This window comes from Rhinoderma darwinii, chromosome 1 (assembly GCF_050947455.1).
Source record: "Rhinoderma darwinii isolate aRhiDar2 chromosome 1, aRhiDar2.hap1, whole genome shotgun sequence".
Taxonomy (NCBI): domain Eukaryota; kingdom Metazoa; phylum Chordata; class Amphibia; order Anura; family Rhinodermatidae; genus Rhinoderma; species Rhinoderma darwinii.
The window spans coordinates 552,948,996-552,969,446 of NC_134687.1; the positions used below are offsets into that span (position 1 = coordinate 552,948,996).

General features: G+C 43.6%; 1 protein-coding gene across 2 annotated transcripts in view; it reads left to right on the forward strand.

Annotated features, from left to right (window-relative positions):
* The first annotated feature begins 1,127 nt into the window (after window positions 1–1,127).
* TNPO1 (transportin 1) overlaps window positions 1,128–20,451 on the forward strand; it is a 128,214-nt gene continuing 108,890 nt past the window's right edge. Inside the window, exons 1-2 of one of the 2 annotated variants that reach the window (XM_075838074.1) lie at window positions 1,128–1,352; window positions 14,527–14,602. In XM_075838074.1, coding sequence (XP_075694189.1) covers window positions 1,248–1,352; window positions 14,527–14,602 — 181 coding nt within the window. In that variant the 5' untranslated portion in view covers window positions 1,128–1,247. The remainder of the gene's footprint in view (window positions 1,353–14,526; window positions 14,603–20,451) is intronic. The other variant, XM_075838064.1, reaches the window with a different exon arrangement.

Below are 20,451 nucleotides of genomic sequence, written 5' to 3' on the forward strand. Positions count from 1 at the left end.
TGGGCAGATATTTTCCGACGCTTTTGAGCCGCATTTTCGGACGTAATTCAATGCTAAAACGCCCGAATTACGTCCGTAAATAGTGTGTGTGTGAACCCAGCCTTAGTGACGCCCCGGCTGCTAGTGCTGCATTGTTGGGTCACTTAGGAGACCCAGCGATGCAGCTGAAAGCGGACCGTCGGCCATGAGAAGTTTGCGGGGGGGGGGGGCCCAGTAAGAATTTTTGCATCGGGGCCCATGAGCCTCTAGCTACGCCCCTGGATCTGGTGACAGAGCCTCTTTAAGGCCTGGATCACACACACAGTTCTGTGTTTGGTTTATGGCAGTTTTTGTTTCAGTTTTTTTTAGCCAAAGCCAGAAGTGGATACAGTTGGAAGGAAAGGTATAAAGAAATGACTGTTGCATCTCCTTTCTTTTGTGTCCACTCCTGTGTTTGGCTCAATAAACTAAGCCAAAAACTGCCACAAAAACGACATCAAAACTGTGTGTGTGATCCTGGCCTTAGGGTAATTCCCATCTTATAAAGTGATAGCAGATCTCTAGGCTCCGACCTTGGGCTGCAGTCAGCACTGTGGCCCCTGCATTCTTAGGATAGGTGGTGAGCTCCAGAGGTCGCACTCCACAAATCATAAAAAATGCAATATCCCAGCCATATGCCCAATTTTTTAAGATAGGAATACAGTTTAACTCATTCTTCTCTCCTGAACTACTGAGATGGGGATTTTGGGGTACTAGGAAACCCACCTAAATGCACCGCTGGTGCCTGTAGCCCAACTCAATTTATCCAATAGACTGCAGCTATTTCCATACAAAAGTCTGTGTCCCCACCATTGTAGTTGCAACATTCCCAATATTTACGGCTGGATTCACAGGTGCAATTTTTGATGCAGTTTTTTGCGCCAAAACCAGGAGTGGATACAGAAGTAAGGAAAGTGGGGAAAGACGTATACTTCTACCTTTTGTATTCACTTTTGGCTTTGGCTTAAAAAACTGCATCAAAATTGACTGTGTGACTCTAGCTTTATTCCAGTGTTCAGTCAGTCTGACTATAGCACCTCCATTAGTAGTCTTGAAAACAACGGCACTAGGACCGCGAAACTTTATGTCACCATCCAGTCGGCTCTAGGACCGCGCTGCCTCCTGTCAGTACCCGGCGGTGTGTAGGACCGCGCCGTTCCCTCCATTTCCCGGCCAGGCCGCCTCCCCCTCTCCTTTGCTCTGTCCGCGCCGTGTTCGTGTCCCGCAGCATGGAGTACGAGTGGAAGCCGGACGAGCAGGGGCTACAGCAGATCTTGCAGCTTCTCAAAGAGTCTCAGTCTCCCGACACGACCACACAGAGATCGGTGCAACAAGTATCCTTCATCCAGACTATGGCGCTGCCGGGCGGGCGCTTCAATGCCGGCGATAGGGCGGAGGAGGAGGCACCGCGGCCTGTGCTCGGCTGCTGGAAACGAAATCCCCGCCCGTATGCCGGCCAACCCGGGGCCTAGACAGAACGGGTGCGGGGAGTCTGGTGAAGTGCGTGCTGAGGCCTGCTGTGCGGCCGGGTCTGGCAGCCTCCGGTGTCCGCAGCCTCCTCACTGTCACCCGAAGCTTCCCGCCACACCCGGCCTAGGCCTCACCCGTTACTTCCCGGCACTCAGGCTTCTGTATAGTTCTCCTACTAATGTCTCTATATCGCCCTGTCCTCTGTAACACTACAAGTCCCAGAGTGGTCCTGGCCGGGAGTTGTAGTCCTACAGTTGTAGGTAACACTGTATACAATGTGGTAATCCACAGATGCGGTTTTTGGGTGACTGTACACACAGAATCCGCGTACAACCGGCTATGAGATGTCTGTATTACCGCTGGAGGTCAGTCGACTTTCGGATTTGAATGACTTTTTCACGTCGTTGTTGCATCCACAATTTTATCTGAATTTGATGAATCTCCTCCGTGTGGTGATCCCATCCCGGTGTGTGATCTGGGAGGATTTTGCTGCAGATTGACTTATTTTTCAATAAGAAACTTTTCAGAGCCACAGAATATCTGAACGTGTATGTCATTCTGGGGCTCTGTAAGGTACCTTAAAAGTGATAAAGTATGGGGGGGGGGCCCCCAAACAGTACTAGATGAGTGCTTTTTCAGGCCTGTTCACATCACCGTTGCTCTTCCATTGAGGGGTTCCGTTGGGTTAACCCCTCAGCGGAAAAGCAAATGGAAACCTCTGCTTCCAGTTCCCTCGCCATTGAACTCAATGGTGACGGAAACCTAGCTAATTGTTTCTGTCTGTCACCATTGTGACAGGGTTCCGTTGTTCTGGACGGAACCAATAGCGCAGTCACCTCTGATGGAACCCCTCAGCGGATAGACGGTGATGTGAACACAGCCTTATACTATGAGGCGCCTCTGATCCTGCGTGACATTCCGGCTGTCCCTGGATGTGACATACATCACCATGTCCAGTCAGACAGTCCTCTCCGCAGATCAGCGCTGGAAGTTAATTGTGGACAGGAGATCACTTGTTCACCATGGCCAATTCTGTCAAAATTGACGGAAAGCATGGCGCTGCATGTAAGTCAGTGGGGTCCGTCGGGCGCTGCTGGTGTTCGTCATGAGACAGAACTGGCACTGTGTTGTAGCTTGCCACCATGCAGATGTGATCGGAGCCTTACTTGTGGCGGTAGTGGGGGGAAAAGGAATTGTTGAGCTGAGTAGGGGCGCTGTGGCAGACTCTGAGGCACCTTGATTTGGGCAATGTGCTTGGTTTTATGGCGGCTCTACGTGTTCGTCTGTTGGCATTAAATTTGACCGCTGATAAGGCCCCAGAACAAGCAGTACAGCGGGTTCTCTAATGAAGTGCCACTTCTAAGGTTATAAATGTAGAGCAGAACTTTCCCTCTTGTGGAGTGACGGATGCACAAGGCTCTTACCTCCTGAGTTTCCTTGTTAGGCCCTGTTAACACTGAGGTTTTTTTGACGTGGAAACCGCGTCTGAAAACGGTTTATTTTTTTTTCTGCCGCTCCCGGTAAAAAGAAGCGACATGCCCTATCTTCGGGCGTTTTACGCCTCTGACCTCCCATTGACATCAATAGGAAGCAGAAAAAGCGTATTTCGCAGCATTTTTGCCCGTGCACTTAATGGGTGCGAGCGAAAAACGCGCCAAACTGTGCAGGCAGATGAAAATCTGCCTCAAAATTCCAGCCTAATTGTTTTCTGGTAAACAGTGAGTAACACAGTATGTGCCATCTTTGTATGCGCACTAGGGCACGGCTGGACAAATGCCAGTAGCCTGGCACTTACAATTTCTGGGTGTTTTGTGTCGAGTCAGGTTGGCTCCTGAAGTGCTGTGACTGGCTTCTAAGGGTATGTGCACACGCAGTGTTTTCAGCCGTTTTTCGGGCTGTCAACGTACCGAAAAAACGGCTGAAAAATCGGAGGCCGAACGCCTCCGAACATCTGCCCATTGATTTCAATGGGAAAAACGACGTTCTGTTCCGACAGGGCGTTTTTAGGCAGCTGTTTTTCAAAACAGCCACGTAAAAAAGTGCATGTAATTTCTTCAGCCGTTTTTCATACTCTAGTGAAAAACAGCTGCTAAAACGGCTGCGAAAACGCGAGTATGATTAAAAAAACAGCCTGAAAATCAGGAGCTGTTTTCCCTTAAACAGTTCTGTATTTTCAGAAGTTTTTGAGTTTGTCTGCACATACCCTAAGTCTAAAATATTTTGTGCACTCCTGTCTTAAAGCGGTTCAAATGAATATTAAATAGCTTTAATCTTTGAGCAGATATAGTACACCCTCTCCAATATATACTGTCTAAATTTTAGTTTTGTTGCCAGCAACTTCGGTAGAGCTTAGGGTATGTTCACACGAGGGCGTCCGTAACGGCTGAAATTACGGGGATGTTTCAGCCTGAAAACATCCCCGTAATTTCAGCCGTAACGGCATGTGCAGGCGATTGAACGCCGCGTCCATTATGGACGTAATTGGCGCTGCTATTCATTGGAGTCAATGAATAACGGCTCCAATTACGGCCAAAGAAGTGACAGGTCACTTCTTTGACGCGGGCGTCTATTTACGCGCCGTCATTTGACAGCGGCGCGTAAATTACTCCTCGTGTGAACAGACAAACGTCTGCCCATTGCTTTCAATGGGCAGATGTTTGTCAGCGCTATTTTCGCGCTATTTTCGGACGTAATTCGGGGCAAAAACGCCCGAATTACGTCCGTAATTAGTGCGTGTGAACATACCCTAAGGTCTCGTTCACATCTGCGTTGGAGGCTCCTTTAGGGGCTGAGGTGACTGGCGATTAAAGTAAATGGGTTCCATCGGCCGCCGGCGGTGTAGCTTGTGCACAGAGCCGTTGCTTTAGTTATTCCCTTGTTCTGCTCCTCTGACGGAACAGGACACGCTGACGCAGGTATGAACAAAGCCTTACAGGATCTCATCCTTAGGGCTTATTCAGACGAACGGGACATACGTCTGTGCAACGCGCGTGATTTTCACGCGCGTCGCACGGACCTATATTAGTCTATGGGGCTGTGCAGACAGGTGCGTCATTTTTACACTGCGTGAGTCCGCAGCGAAAAAGTTACGACCTGTCCGTTCTTTGGGCGTATTTCGCGCATCACGCACCCATTGAAGTCAATGGGTGCGTGAAAATCACGCATGCCGCGCTGAAGCACTTCCGTGGGACAAGCGTGATTCGCGCAACAGCTGTGAAAAGGATGAATGAAAACAGAAAAGCACCACGTGCTTTTCTGTTTACAAACATCCAAAGCGGAGAGTCATAATGATGGCGGCTGCGCGAAAAGCATGCAGCCGCGTATCATACGGGGCTGTCACACGGAGCTGTCAAGTGCCTTTTGCGCTCGCAAAACGCGGCGTTTTTTGCACGTGCAAAACGCACGCTCGTGTGAATCCGGCCTTACAGTAGGGGACGAGAGCCTGGCATTCATGGTCTTAAAAGCATGTACAAGATTCCCAATAAGGGTTCAAATAGATCATTCCAAGTGCTGCTATACCAGGGTACAGGAGTGTGTACAGCACCTGGGATCCAGCTTTGAAGGACATTTGGGAGGGGCACTGTATGTCTGTCATCTGCTCTCAGCCAATCAACATTGCCGACAGCAGCTTTCAATGCTTCTCTCAAAAGTTGTTTTCAGCTGGATGTCTGGTTCGAGCTTTGTCAATTGACCAAGTGGTTTGGCTTTTTTTTTTTTTAAATAATTTTTATGCACCTTACTCAATATGGCTGTGTTTTAGGAACTTCTCAAGAAAGCTATCCTTAGATTCAATTTTGAGTTTTGTCCGAGAGCCACGTTTATGTAAAAAAACGTTAACACATTAAACGCGGAGAAACACAAAACTATAACATTTCAATTTGCAGGTAAATATTTCCAAATACACTGGTATTCCACCACCCAAATTGGCACTTTTCTGGTGATAGGATATGTCTGTAATATTGTTAATGTGGATATCCTATTGTTGGAAGAGCATATGGTTGGAACCCAAAGTTCCTATGTCGAGCCTCACGGGGGTTGTGAGCCACATGTGGCTCCCGAGCCACTGGTTGGGGACCACTGCCTTATAGGGGATGTCATGATACCAGAATTTGGACTTAGATACCGATACTTCGTGTAGTATTGTGATTTAGATACCAAAACGATACTTTGCCAACCGTAATAAAAAAAAAAAAGTTCTTCCATTTTGTGATGCGAGGTGTGATGATGAATTGTCTCTCATTAATGGTAATTAACCCCATTATGTTTCTGTCATGGGTTAATGTGTAAGGTACATGATGGGGTTAATTACTATTAATGTGAGGCACATGGACGTTTAATTAATCCCACCTCGTGCCTTACGTTAATAAGTGAAACTTTTTTTTTTTTTTTACAGCGTACACATCATATATGACGCAAAAAAATTGTGCAGGTTATTACGGCCGCGCCAATACACTATGTGTGCTTTATGTAATGAGACTTATTTTAACTCCTTAACGCCGAAGGACGGATATATCCGTCCTCAGCAGCTGCTAGTTCGCGCAGGAGGACGGATATATCCGTCCTGTGATGGCGCGGGTACTGAGACTGTACCCACGCGATCAGCGGCAGGAGCACGGCTGTTATACACAGCCTGGCTCCTGCTGCAACTGCCGGAATCGAAGCGCGCGCCGATTCCGGCAGTTTAACCCATTAAATGCCGCTGTCAATAGTGACAGCGGCATTTAATGTGTTTGACAGAGGGGGGAGCTCCCTCTGTCACCCGATCGGCGCCCCCGCAAACAAATCGCGGGTCGCCGTCGGGTTTCCATGACAGCCGGGGGTCTAACAAAGACCCCCAGGTCTGCCTTCAGCATCTGCCTGTTAGGCGATGCCGGAGGCATGGCCTAATAGGTTGCCTGTCAGTTTTACACTGACAGGCAATAATGCTTTGGTATACTAAGTATACCAAAGCATTATATATGCGATCGACACATCGCATAGTGAAGTCCCCTGGTGGGACTAAAAAAAAAAAAATGTAAAACAGTTAAAGTTTGTGAAAAAAAAAAAAAAATAATTACAGTCAAAGTCAAATAAAACCAAAAAGTGGTTTTATTTAGTAAAACGGTCAAAACAAATCACACATACACATATATGGTATCCCCGCGTTCGTAACAACTTGACCAATAAAATGAACATCGTCAAAAGAAAACGCAAAAAACAACGTCAAAATTCTCTCTTCTCCCATTCCCCCCATAAAAAATAAAATAAAAGTTAATCTATAAGTCCTATGTACCCCAAAATAGTACTAATAAAAACTACACATTGTCCCGCAAAAATCAAGCCCACATACGGCCACATCGACGGAAAAATAAAAACGTTACGGCTCTTGGAATGCGGCGAAGCAAAAACAAGTAATTTTTTTCTAAAAGGGTTTTTATTGTGCAAACGTAGGAAAACATATAAAACCTTTACATATTTGGTATCCCTGTAATCGTGCCGACCCACAGAATAAAGTTAACATGTTATTTACGCTGCGTAGTAAACGGCGTAAACTTCTAACGTGAAAATCAATGCTGGAATAGCTGCTTATTTTCAATTCTCTCCTAAAATAAAGTTAATAAAAGTTAATCAATATATTATAAGCATCTAAAAATGGTCCAATTACAAAATACATCTCGTCCCGCAAAAAACAAGCCCTTATACGGCTATGTCGACGGAATAAAAAAAGAGTTACGACTCTTGGAATGCGACCGTGAAAAAACAAAAAATAATCCTTGGTCATTAACGTGCAAAATGGCCCGGTCATTAAGGGGTTAATGTTTATTGTAAAAACAACAAAAAAAGCTGTATGTGTATTTTTTTAAATTTAATATTACTTTGTTTTTACTTTATTTTTTTTAACTTTAATGTACTGGCATATATCAGACATATGCCAGTACATTAGCCTGTGTACGGATAGTACACAGGCAGTTGTTAGGACATACCCAAGTATGTCCTAACAGGAAATATGGTAGGACAGCCCTGGGGTCCTTCAATAGACCCTGGGCTGTCTGCCCATATATGGTATGGCCCTCGATCGCGTCACAGGAATTCCCTGTGACACGATCCAGGGGCATCCCCCCTTCTCATTTTCTCCAGAATGCTGCAGTCAGCTTTAATCGCAGCATTCAGGGGGAATAGCGGCGGAGATGAGCGGTTTCTCTGATCTACGCCGTTATAGAGCGGGGCTGCGGCTGTGTAATACAACCATTGCCCCACTCCTGACAACAAGTGCGCGTGGTCAGCATGAGGAGGTGCGGCCGGCGCTGCACTAATGAGCGGCGGTTTAGGCATTGAAGACAGAACATGGGGGTGTTTTGCAGTGCGCCCGCCATGTTCTGTCTTCCGTGCCGCCGCTCATTAGTGCAGCGCCGGCCGCATCACTTCATCCGGACGGCGCGCACTTAGTCATTGCCGCGCTCCTGAGTAATGACATGTTACGCAACCGCAGCCCTGCTCTCCTACATTCATGTGTTACTATACTGAGCTGTGCGGCCGCACAGCTAAGTATCGAAATACATGAAATAACGGTATCGAACCGTTTGGGGATGCAGAGTATCGAAACAGTATCGAAGTTTCGATGTATAGTGCATCCCTACTGCCTTATATTTAAGAGGACCCTGAGAAAAGCCTGTCTTTTGAGTGTCTTACCAGGAAAAAATAAATCTGGTAGGTTGAATTTTTTTCAGTCAGATTCTAAGGTCTTATTCAGATGAACATTGTATACGTCGGTGTGCTGCCTGTTAAAAAAATCAAATAAAAAACACAACAAAAAACGGACAGCACACGGACCTATGCAATACAATGGGGCTATTCAGACGTCTGATTTTTCACGCAACGTGTTTCTGTAGCGTGAAACTTACTACATGTCTTGTTCTGGTCTGTTTTTGCGTACCACGTCGCCCATTGAAGTCTATGGGTGCATGAAAATCACGGACCGCACACAAACGTCATCCATGTGCTGTCTGTGTTTGAAGCGACAGTTGCTAAAAGAATGTTGAGAAAAAAAAAAAAGTTTTTTTTTTTAAATTCTTTAATCGTGACAACCCATAAAATAAAGTTTTAGTTTTTTTTTTTTGCTGTGCACAACACAGTGGAAAACAACAATCCTGTATAATTTTTCCGTTTTGTTGCATTCCTCCCCCTAATTTTTTTTTTATAAAACCTAATCAATGCATTATATAGACCTCAAAATGGTGCCGTTGACAAATACAATTCGTCTTGCAAAAAACAACCCCTCATCCAGCTACATCTATAGAAAAATTATGGCTCAACAATGAAAAACGAAAAATACTTCTTGATTCTTAAGGTCTAAAACAAGTGTGTTAAGGGGTTAAAACAAAAGCCTACCCTACTCGCTGAAGTTTTTATGGTGGGTTTCTTGGGGGGGAAAATTCAACTTCACCAAAAAGTCCTGGAGGGTAATATATTAAGACGGCTGTTATGTTGGCAGGAAAAGTGGCAAATTTGTTTTAAGAGGGGCATCTTTGGCTGTCCGTGTGACAGAAATGCAACTCTACGCCTGCTATGAGCAGGTGTGGGTTTGCGCTATCTTTCACGTCCGTTTTGGAAAGTGGCAGAATAAGTAAAATGGCGCAGATTTTAACATAAGTATATCATCTGCCAAAATTTATGACTTACCAGAAAACTGGTTTAAATGTTTTAGTATATATTTGCCCCTAAGTGTGTTTTACGTTTTTCACGAACATTGACTAGGACTGCTTTCTTAAGCTGCCAAATTGTGTCAAAATCTCACATTAAGCATGTTTAGTGCGGCTTTCTGAACTTCTGAGGTTAGCCCCATACCTTTTTATTAGTAGATTTACATTTTATAAAAATACCAAGCTAGTGACTGGCCTCAAGAACTCCCAATTAGAGGGTCGTTGGTGTCAAATGTCACACAGAGGACCCTGTCCGCTTTTTGTCAATGGGATATCACCTGACCTACAATGGAGTCTTTCTAGAAAGGACACAGACTTTCTTTTTTGGTGTTTCAAGCTCAAGGGGTTTTCCATCTATTAACCCCAGAGTGACCAGCCTATTTTAGGCCCTAATGACTAAGCAATTTTTTGTTTTTCTATAGTCTCATTCAAAGAGCTATAACTTTTTTTTATTTTCTCGTTGACCTAGCTGTATGAGGACTTGTTTTTTGCTGGTTTAGGTGTACTTTTTAATGGCACCAATTTGGGGTACATATCATTTTTTTGCTAAACTTTTTTTTTTTGGGGGGGGGACCCCTCAAATTCCACTATTCTATGCGTTTTAAATTCACGCTGTTCACTGTGCGACGTAAATAACACGTTACCTTTATTCTATGGGTCAGTACGATTACGGCGATACCACATATGTAGAGGTTTTTTAGGTTTTACTACTTGTGCACAATCAAAACTCTTTTGAACTAAAATGATTTGTTTTTGCATTCTCTTTCCAAGTGCCATAACTTTTTTTTATTTTTCCGTCAATGTAGTGATATGAGGGCTTGTTTTTTGTGGGCCGAGACAGTTTTCATTGGTACTTTTGGTGTACATGAAACTCATTGATTAACTTTTATTATGACTTTTTTTGGGGGGTAATGGGGAAAAAATAGCAATTTCACCATTGTTTTTTTTTTTTTTTTAATGGAGTTCACCTATTCTGTTGTCATTTTTATTTAAGATTTATTAGTTTTTTTCAGTCCCACACCTGGACTTCAATATGCCATCGTTAGATCACCGGTATAATGCTTTGGTATACCAAAGCATTACCTGTCAGTTGAAAACTGACAGGCAATCTATTAGGCCATGCCTCTGGCATGACCTAATAGGTATTTAGCCAGGGCAGTCCTGGGGGCCTTTATTAGGGGTTAACGTTTTGACATGTATAAAATTGTGTTCATTTTAGGTTTGGTCATCCCATTTTCTATTCTCAGTAGTGAGGGGGCACGCAGGCACAGTTACTCTTTATTGCAGTGAAATACAAATACCAAAACCTCTAAACTTTATGTATTTGTGCCCACTAACGAAAGCCTGTCCTGGTAGCAGAGTCCTTGTAATGGAAACCATTGAAAACGTGAGTATTTTTTTGCAGTGTTGCAGATTAGATGGTAGTGGGGTAAAGGAAGGGATCCTGGGATTATCAGAGGACAGCTCTTATCTGGGATGACTTCTAGTAATCCTTAATGCTGTCCAGTGCTCCAGCCACATGACAAAGCACTGGCAAATTATGCAATTCAGTACCTCGTCCTCTGATGTGTTAAGCCGGCCACAAATGCACTTGAGTTGTGAGCCAGCAGTTACAATGTCTGATTCCCCGCATTTTGCTTTGTAAATCTCCCTCAGTGTTGGTTGTCAGATTAGTGAATTATTAGTATTCCTACCAAACACATTTATGGCATACCCACAGGATATTTCATAAATGTCAGTGAGGGTCCCATCTACCAGAAGGATGAAGCCTGTGACCAATGCAGATTGAGGAGTACAGGAAGTGCTGGCTTGCTTTGCGATTTCCAAAACTCCCATAGTCTTCATCGGAGAATGCCCTGCACGTGAGTGCCTGATGCCAGCTTTCTTGAACTTAAAAATAATTACCACAGAGCCCATTTTTATTTTGAGAATTGGGAGTCCCACCCATCATACACTTGAAGCAGGTCCTATAGGTATGCCATAAATGTGAGTGATCAGAAGGCAGAACTGTCATTTTACTATACAGCGGCCGACATACGGCTGCAATGTGGACAAGTACTCAGCGGACATGCAGTTAATGCAAATTAGTGTGGGGTTTAAATGATCATGTCCCCATGTTTTCAGGTAAGCAGCAGTTTAACCTGCAAAAAAGTGTTTAAAATGTAACAATCATATAAAAACAAAGCCGATTCATAGTAAAACCACGCGTCGCCTGTTCAGCCGCACAGCGCAGCCACGTTTGTCCATACGCTTACTGCTACCGCTCATTCCACGGTATGTGAAGCAGGTGTGGACTCCACTGGCTAGGCATGCTTACAAGCCACTATAAGCATTATGGACAATACTGAACGTGAAGTCCGTCTATGGTTCATTTACAACCGTTCTAGTAATAATTACATGTCACACATTCTTTCATAGGTAATTATTTTATAAAAACCTCTTCATAGAGCAAAGGGATGTGATGACGGCTGACGACTAAGCATTTTTTGTCAGTCTTCTACTGAGTTATTAATATAACCAATCATCAGGAGTAAAAATAGATGCTGCTGAGGAATAGACTTTACATACATGGCATACACTCTTATTTATAGTGCATCTAAATTAAGGTTGGGATATTTACCTGAACATCATTGTGGGGGTAATTATTTCATTTCTGATTGTATTGTGCTGAAAGGTGCATCCACATTATCTTACTAAGGTGCTTTTTATTGAGCTATTACCTCAGCAGCTGTTAAGTTGCAGACCCCCAGATCCGATGTTCTACAGAGGTTTAGGGAATGTATGCAGATGATTGAAAGTAAAAATGTTTAAACGAGTTGTGTGCTTTGTAAAAAAGATGTCATGTTAAAGGGGTTGGCTTGTCCAGTATTCGCTAATGAAAACGTATGCAACAGCTGAGGATTTGCTACAATGAAACCATTCTAGACAGTCCTCTGTGGACTCCAGACTGAGTGACCATGCTACAATACTTTGCACTGCCGCAATGGTGCATGCAACTATGAAGGGGCTGCTGCTCTCGTACCAGCGCCGCGGCCCCTTCAAACAGCTGATTGGCAGGGGTGCCTACTGGATAACCCCTTCCCGCCGCAGCCCTTTTTTAGATTTTAATTTTCGTTTTTTCTTCCCCACCTTCCAAAAGCCATAATGTCTTTATTTTTCTGTCGATATAGTCCTATGAGGGCTTGATTTTTGCCGGACGAGTGGTAGTTTTTCTTAGCACCGTTTATTTTGCCGTACTATGTACTAGGAAACGGGGAAAAGATTATTTGTGGGGTAGAAAATGAAAAAAAGAGATTCCTCCATGGTTTTTTGCGCGCCGTTTTTACAGAGTTCACTGTGCAATTAAAACAACACGGTAACTTTATTCTGTGGGTCGATGCGATTACGGCCATGCCAAATATATATAGTTTTTTTTTTTATATATTTTACTACTTTTTCAAGTAAAAAAAAGTGTACAAAATTTTTATTTTGTGTCGTCAAATTCCGAGAGCCATAAGTTTTTATTTTTCTGTCGATTTTAAGTGGTTTGAGGGATTATTTTTTGCGGGATAAGCTGTAGTTTCTAATAATACCATTTTGGTGTACATGCGACGGTTTGATCACTTTTTATTACATTTATTGTGGGAGATTAGGTGACCAAAAAATAGAGATATTGGCGTTTATAATTTTTTTTTTTTTTTTACGGCGTTCACCGTGCGGGTTAAATAATGACATATTGTAATAGGTCAGACTTTTACGGATGCGGCGATACCAATTATGTTTTTATTTTTTTTACTATGCTCTAGGGCGAAAATGGGAAACGTTTTTTTTTTTGATCTTTACATTTTTTTTATTTTTTTTTACACCAAATAAAAAAACGAACTAATTTTTACTTTATTTTTTATTAGTCCCCCTGGGGGACTTCAACCAGCGATCGTTAGAGCGCTCGCGCGATCTACTGCAATACTAATGTATTGCAGTATATCGTGATTCTGACATGCTTCTATTAAGCCCTGCCGGAGGTGCCTTCTTTAGGTGCGAGATTGCGTTGCGGGGGGAGCGATAAGCTGTTAGAGGGGGTCGCCCCCTCTTTCTAACGATTTAAATGCTGCGGTCGCTATTGACCGTGGCATTTAACGAGTTAAACGAGCGGGAGCGCGATGACGCTCGTTACTCTGAAGTGTCGGCTGTAACAAACGGCCGGCACCCGCATCGTATGGAGCGGGTTCACTCCGTGAGCCCGTTCCATACGTCCCCCTACCCGACTTTGGCGAATTGATACGTCAAATGTCGGGAAGGGGTTAAAGGGAATGTGGAGATGTTTTCACTCTAGCCACTGAGCCTTACAATAGACTGACGCTTCCTGTTCTGTAGAGATCACAGGGTTACAATGAAAGGTAATACCTCTATATAGCTAACACTAGATCCACAATTGACGATACGTGATGGTCACCGCTCCCTTCCTGCACAATGACATTTGAACAGGTCACGGAGCATGCCTAGAACACTCTCCCATAGAAGTCAATGGCTCCCCTGAGGTACACAGGTTCCTATGGTCAGTGTACCTGCTGTAATCTCAAAATGCCGAAGCAGCTCAGACGAGATGGTTGTCCCCATAATAATGTACAGAAAATAGAATTAAAATAAATAGTTTAAAGGGGTTGTCTAGGATTAGAAAAACACGGCTAATTACATCCAAAAACAGCACCACACCTGTCCATGGGCTGTGTTTGGTATTGCAGCTCAGCTCTATTGAAGTGACTGTAACTCAGATGCAATACCAGAAACAACCAGTGGAAAACCCTTTAATTCTGGTCTGCCCCTTTAAGACAGCATTCTCGGCAATTAAAGCCTATCATTGGGTTGTCTTGCTTTTTGCGTTCATCTCTACCAGGAGGGAAGAGGCAGAATTATGAGGATGGACTTTAACCTAGCTGCCTTTTATGACCTGAAGATTAATATTATTTCACATGTATTCGCTTTCATGGTGTCGTGGTAAAGTACATGTATGAACTCTTAGGCGTGTTAAGCTCAGTCAGTACAAGATAAACTATTGCAAAGTTATTTACCATTATATGTAGATTTATTTTAAGATGCAAATGTTGATTTGCGTGGATAGATTAATTTGCACTAACAATGAAACACAAAATAAGCTATACCAGGCAGAGCTGCCCATATGGATGAGTCGTTGTGCCTGTGTAAATGTCAGGGCCCGTTCATTCTGCTAACTGGCAAGACTGCTTGGGATTGAGCCACCACCAATCAAATTTAGCCTAAGGAGAGGCCATCAATGTTTAAATCTGAGAACTCCTTTAATACCAGCTTTTTGAAAACCTGTTTTGTTACCCCAAATGTTTTTGACCTTAACTCTTCATTTCAGAAATTGGAGCAGCTTAACCAGTTTCCAGACTTTAATAATTATCTAATATTTGTTCTCACCAAGCTAAAATCTGAAGGTAAGTTCCCGTTTGAAGTCTATGCAATACATAACCTTGTATATGAATTATTTGCTTTGGCTTTAATATCTTCAGAAAAAGTGGATCCATAAATATCTAGTCCTATTTTTTTTTTGTATTAGTTCCCTATGCCTGATGACCGGGAGACCCTGAAAGGAGATTGACCTTAAGTCCTTACTGAGACTAACGTAGAATACGTCCGTATGATGTCCGTTAAAACAACGACCGTCACGGACGCGTGTATTTTAATGGTGCCGAGTCTATGGGGATCCGTGAAAACGTGACCCGCACGGGGGCGATGCGAACGTGAAAAACTGCTCTTTTTTTTTCACGCCTGAGTTTCCCAACGTTTGTCTGAATAAGCCCTAAGGCTGAGTCTCATTCATTGGCTGATCGCATCTTTTATGTGGCCAACAAGATGGTCGCAAGTCGGCAGCCCATCTCCGTGTAAACAGAGACATGTTCTGCAGACGTGATGCAAATCCATGGGGACGAACGATTGTAGTAACGATTGTTTGTCCCCATTCTTAACACGCATTTCTCCTTGTGACTCGAGCAAACGAGCGCCAATCAACAAGCTGTATTTTTGATGGGCGCCTGTTATAGGTGGTCAAATGCAGGCGATATCTGCTCATGTAAAACCACCTTTAGGTTATGTTCAAACAGCTGTTTTTAACATCTCCACATTGATTTAAATGGGAAAAACTGCTTCGTTCCGACTGGGCGTTTCCATATTTGCAAACATGGGGTGTTTTCGTATTTGCCTTAGATTCCATTTATTCTGATACAAAGGGGGAAACTGCTGCAAAATCTGCATGTAGCATGCATATTTTACCATGGATCTCGAAACCCCTCCACAATAGAAAATATTCTGCATGTGCATATCGCTTAAATGGACACTAACGTTTCAAACAGCTTATGCTGATCTAATAGTATACCTGATATAGATCAACTTTGTAATTTACCTACTGTTAAAGTTTAGTAGTTTTATTAATGCAAATTCTGTGTGAAGTTACTGCCACTAGGTGTCTCCCTTCCTGTAATCTGTTGTCAAGCAAAGTCCCATCACTTGTTAAAGGGAACCTGTCACCAGCATTTCACCTATTGAATTTTACTTATCCCTCACTGGCCGCTGCTAACAAAAGTGCATTGCCGTTATCCCCTCTTCTAAATTCCTCCTTCGACTGTAAATGACGGTCTTCATTTTGCGCCTTTTCTCGTAATAATCCCGTGTCCCTTTGTGCGCACATACCTGAAGAGGACATCAATGCTCAAGCGTGGGATTTTCTGTGCTGGGGGAAGGCGAGGAGCGGTCTATCAAAAGTAAGGAGGCGGGATAAACTCAAAGACTTGAGGAATGAAGATATGACTCTTTTATGCTCAGCATACGGTGTGGGATCACTAAAAAACTGAATACTAAAGCTATAGAGCCGACTAAGAAGACAATTATAGGTTATATAGAAATAATTTTTCACCCTCTACCACCAGGTATTGCTGGGTTAAGGGTATGTTCACACGTTAGACTAAAAACGTCTTAAAATACGGAGCTGTTCTCGAGTGAAAACAGCTCCTGATTTTCAGACGTTTTTGAAGCCACTAGCGATTTTCGCTGCGTTTTTTTACGCCCGTTTTTGGAGCTTTTTTCGCTAGTCAATGAAAAACTGCTCTAAAAACGTCCCAAGAAGTGGCCTGCACTTTTTTGCGGCCGTTTTTTTACGCGTAAAAAAAATGCAGCGAAAAACGATCCGTCGGAACAGAACGCAGTTTTCCCATTGAAATCAATGGGCAGATGTTTGGCGGCGTTCTGCTTCCTATTTTTCGGGCGTTTACAGCCTGAAAAACTGCCAAAAATAAGCCGTGTGAACATACCCTAATAGGTGAAATGCTGATGACAGGTCCCTTTAAAGAGCAGAATTGAGGGCTGCAGACGATTGGGGTGTGTCACTCACTGCCTGCCTATATAAGTCTATGGAGAGGGGGGAGCAGAGAGACAGTGAGTCAGCAACACGCTGCATGTAAGTCTATGGAGGGTTTGAAAGCAAGGAGCACAGTGAGAAAGACACATTGCTGCTGAAGGATTTCTATGTGTATTCTTGGCGGCTACACTGCTCATAACTGCTGTATGATCATCTCCATGCTGCTGTTGCTTGTATGTATCTATGTATGTGATAAGAGGAGAATCCTGCACTCTTCTGTGTGCAGTATATAGAGGACATGATAGCCTACTAGCTCAAAGACAACTGAGAACAAGAGCCTGCAGAGGAGAAAACTGAAAATAATGCAAAATACAAGTCCTATAATGGACAGAAATAATGTTATTCCTCATGTACACACGACAGCTTATTCGGAAAGTTAGGTTTTCTTTAGAGCTGGCTATACACATTAGATGTGTCGAACAATTTTGGTTGGACCAGCGGACCATCTATACTGTGGCTGCATCACAAATCTCTACCCCAACAGCGGATGTCGATGAAAAGGGTCGGGTATGTTGAATTTCAACATGCCGGAACCTTTGTTCGTTAGTAGAGAAGCCACTGCCAGAATCTATAGTGGAATCTAGTGATTCATGCAGCAAAGTTTGAAAAAAAACAAAAACTTGTTTCTTCAGATCTCTATTTCCTTCATGGCTCTAAACATGATGTGGGCCTGACCTCAACTGGTCAGCCAATCAGTGACCAACGTCGTTTAGATCTCATGCACATGACTGTAGTGGTGTGCACGGCCTGTGATTTGCGTCTCGGACAGCTGTGGAGTGTCACCCACGGGTCGCCTGCGAATTACAGGCTGTTCACATGGCCGTGTACATTCATTTCAATGAGCCTGGACTGCAAAATGCGGCCGTAATAAGACATGTCCTATCGTTTTGCGGTCCAGGCTCCCGGGCAATGCACGGACCGTGGAAAGCAGTAGTGTGCATGGGCCCATGGAAATGAATGGGACGCAATTCGCCCACAGATTTGTGGGTGAATTTCGGCTGCCATAACACGTTCGTGTGCATGCGGCCTTACTTGGGAAACACGGATAGTGTTAGTTCTTAACCTCAATGGCACCCTCAAAAATGCTGCATACGGCCTTTAAGTTGTGGCACGCACGCACGCACGCACGCACATATATATATATATATATATATGTGTGTGTGTGTATATATATATATAATCTATCACACACCCCTACCTCTGTCTGTGTGCCCAGTTATCAACATCGCACTGTGATAAAACACAGCAGTGATCAGATTTGCAGTTGCATTGCCATGAATGTGCCGAAGTCCTCGTGCACATATATGGGATGTGTATCGCACTCCTCCTAAATGCAGCGATACACACACTGTCACTCCCGCACCTTTCTGTCCATCAGATGACCATGGACAGATTTTTATCCACTAGATTTAAAAAAAAAAAAAAAAAAAACAAAAACACGAGGATTTAAATGGAATGTGTCGCTAGTTAAACAGTTAGTATATACATGATTACACATTGTTCTATTTTTTTTAACTTTTTCACAAGTCAGCAAATATTATATATTCGATTCTAATTTCTAACATTTCCATGTGCTGGTCACTAGAGGGAGCAATTCCCAAAATTGCAGCATTGGCATGTGGTAAAGCAACCTCATTGCTTTATGCTGCAAAATTGGAGAAGACACACTCGCTGTAGTGTCCTCAAACAATCCCCCCTCCTTTCTCCTGGCTAGTGCCAGGAGAAAGGAGGGGGTTGAATGTTCAAACCTCCTACACTTTGTGCCGCCATTTTTTGAGCGAATACACAGTGTAGGAGGATTAGATACAGTGGTAATCACACAGTAAAACACGAACATACACACACATAACTTACCTGCTCCAGCCGCTGCCTCCGCTCCTAGTCCTTGCTTCTGAACATATGGACGGAAGCCGCGACCGGAAGCAGTCATCTTACTGTCCGTCCGTGGCTTCCGATCCACTTGAAAATGGCGCCGGATGTCGCTTGGCCGAAGACCTTCCTTTTGGACTGTGTGCGAGCGGCGCATGCGCCGTTCCCACACAGACGGCGTACGCTATAGTGAATGGAATGGCTCCCGTTCGCATTCACTATGGGGATGTATGTGCCGTATTCCATCTCTGTCGATTAATAACACATACAGAGATGGAAAAAAAAATGGCAGCCCCATAGAGAAGTAAGACAGAAAAAAGTAAAACACAAATAAATAAAATTTATTTCAATAACATACTAAAAGCAAAAACATATAACAATTTTTATTTTTTTTCGGGACCCCTTCCCTTTAAGGCTGGGTTCACACGAGCACATTAACGTCCGTAATGGACGGACGTATTTCGGCCGGAAGTCCCGAACCGGACTCTGTGCAGGGAGCCGGGCTCCAAGCATCATAGTTATGTACGATGCTAGGAGTCCCTGCCTCGCTGCCGGACAACTGTCCCGTACTGTAATCATGTTTTTAGTACGGGACATTTGTCCTGCAGAGAGGCAGGGACTCCTAGCATCGTACATAACTATGATGCTAGGAGCCCGGTTCCCTGCACTGTGTTCGGTCCGGGACTTCCGGCCGAAATACGTCCGTCCATTACGGACGTTAATGTGCTCGTGTGAACCCAGCCCAATGCTGAAAGTACATTGGAGAGCTTTCATTGTACAATAAATAACCTTTTATTTGCAGAAACGGAATACCCTTTTAAGATTGAATGGGATAGCGAAGGCTTTGCTTATATAAGTTTGGTCTGCGTTTAATGTATGTACCGGAAGAAAACGCCCGATGTATATGTTAATATACTTGTGAAGTATGGCATACTTCACTTATCGACTCCCATGTTAAAAACAAAAGCGATTACTGTGTGGTACTAATTCTGGGAGTGCGGTCTTAAAGAGACTCTGTCACCACATTATAAGTGCCCTATCTCCTATATAAGGAGATGGGCGCTGTAATGTAGGTGACAGTAATGCTTTTTATTTTAAAAAACTATCTTTTTTCACGTTAGGAGCGATTTTGGTTTATGCTAATGAGCTTTCTTAATGCCCAAGTGGGCGTACTTTTACTTTCGACCAAGTGGGCGTTGTACAGAGGAGTGCATGATGCTGACCAATTGGCATCATGCACTCCTCTCCATTCATTTACACTGCACTAGCGATATAGTTATATCACGATGTGCAGCCACATACACAAGCCCTAACATTACTAGTGTCCTGATAATGAATACACATGACCATCCAGCCTGGACGTCATATGTACTCAGAATCCTGACACTTCTGAATCTTTTTTTGTGAGATTCCGGCAAGTGAAACCAAATCTTGTTTAGCACAGTGATCTCGCGAGATTTGGTTTCACTTGCCGGAATCTCACAAAAAAAGTCAGAAGTGTCAGGATTCTGAGTACATATGACGTCCAGGCTGGATGGTCAAGTGTATTCATTATCAGGACACTGTAGTAATGTTAGGGCTTGTGTATGAGGCTGCACATAGCGATATATCTATATCGCTAGTGCAGTGTAAATGAATGGAGAGGAGTGCATGATGCTGATTGGTCACTTGGTCGAAAGTAAAAGTACGCCCACTTGGGCATTAAGAAAGCTCATTAGCATAAACCAAAATCGCTCCTAACGTTGTGACAAAAGATCGCTTTTTTTAAATAAAAAGCATTACTGTCACCTACATTACAGTGCCGATCTCCTTATATAGGAGATAGGGCACTTATAATGTGGTGACAGAGGCTCTGTCACCAGATTTTGCAACCCCTATCTGCTATTGCAGCAGATCGGCGCTGCAATGTAGATTACAGTAACGTTTTTATTTTTAAAAAACGAGCGTTTTTGGCCAAGTTATGACCATTTTTGTATTTATGCAAATGAGGCTTGCAAAAGTACA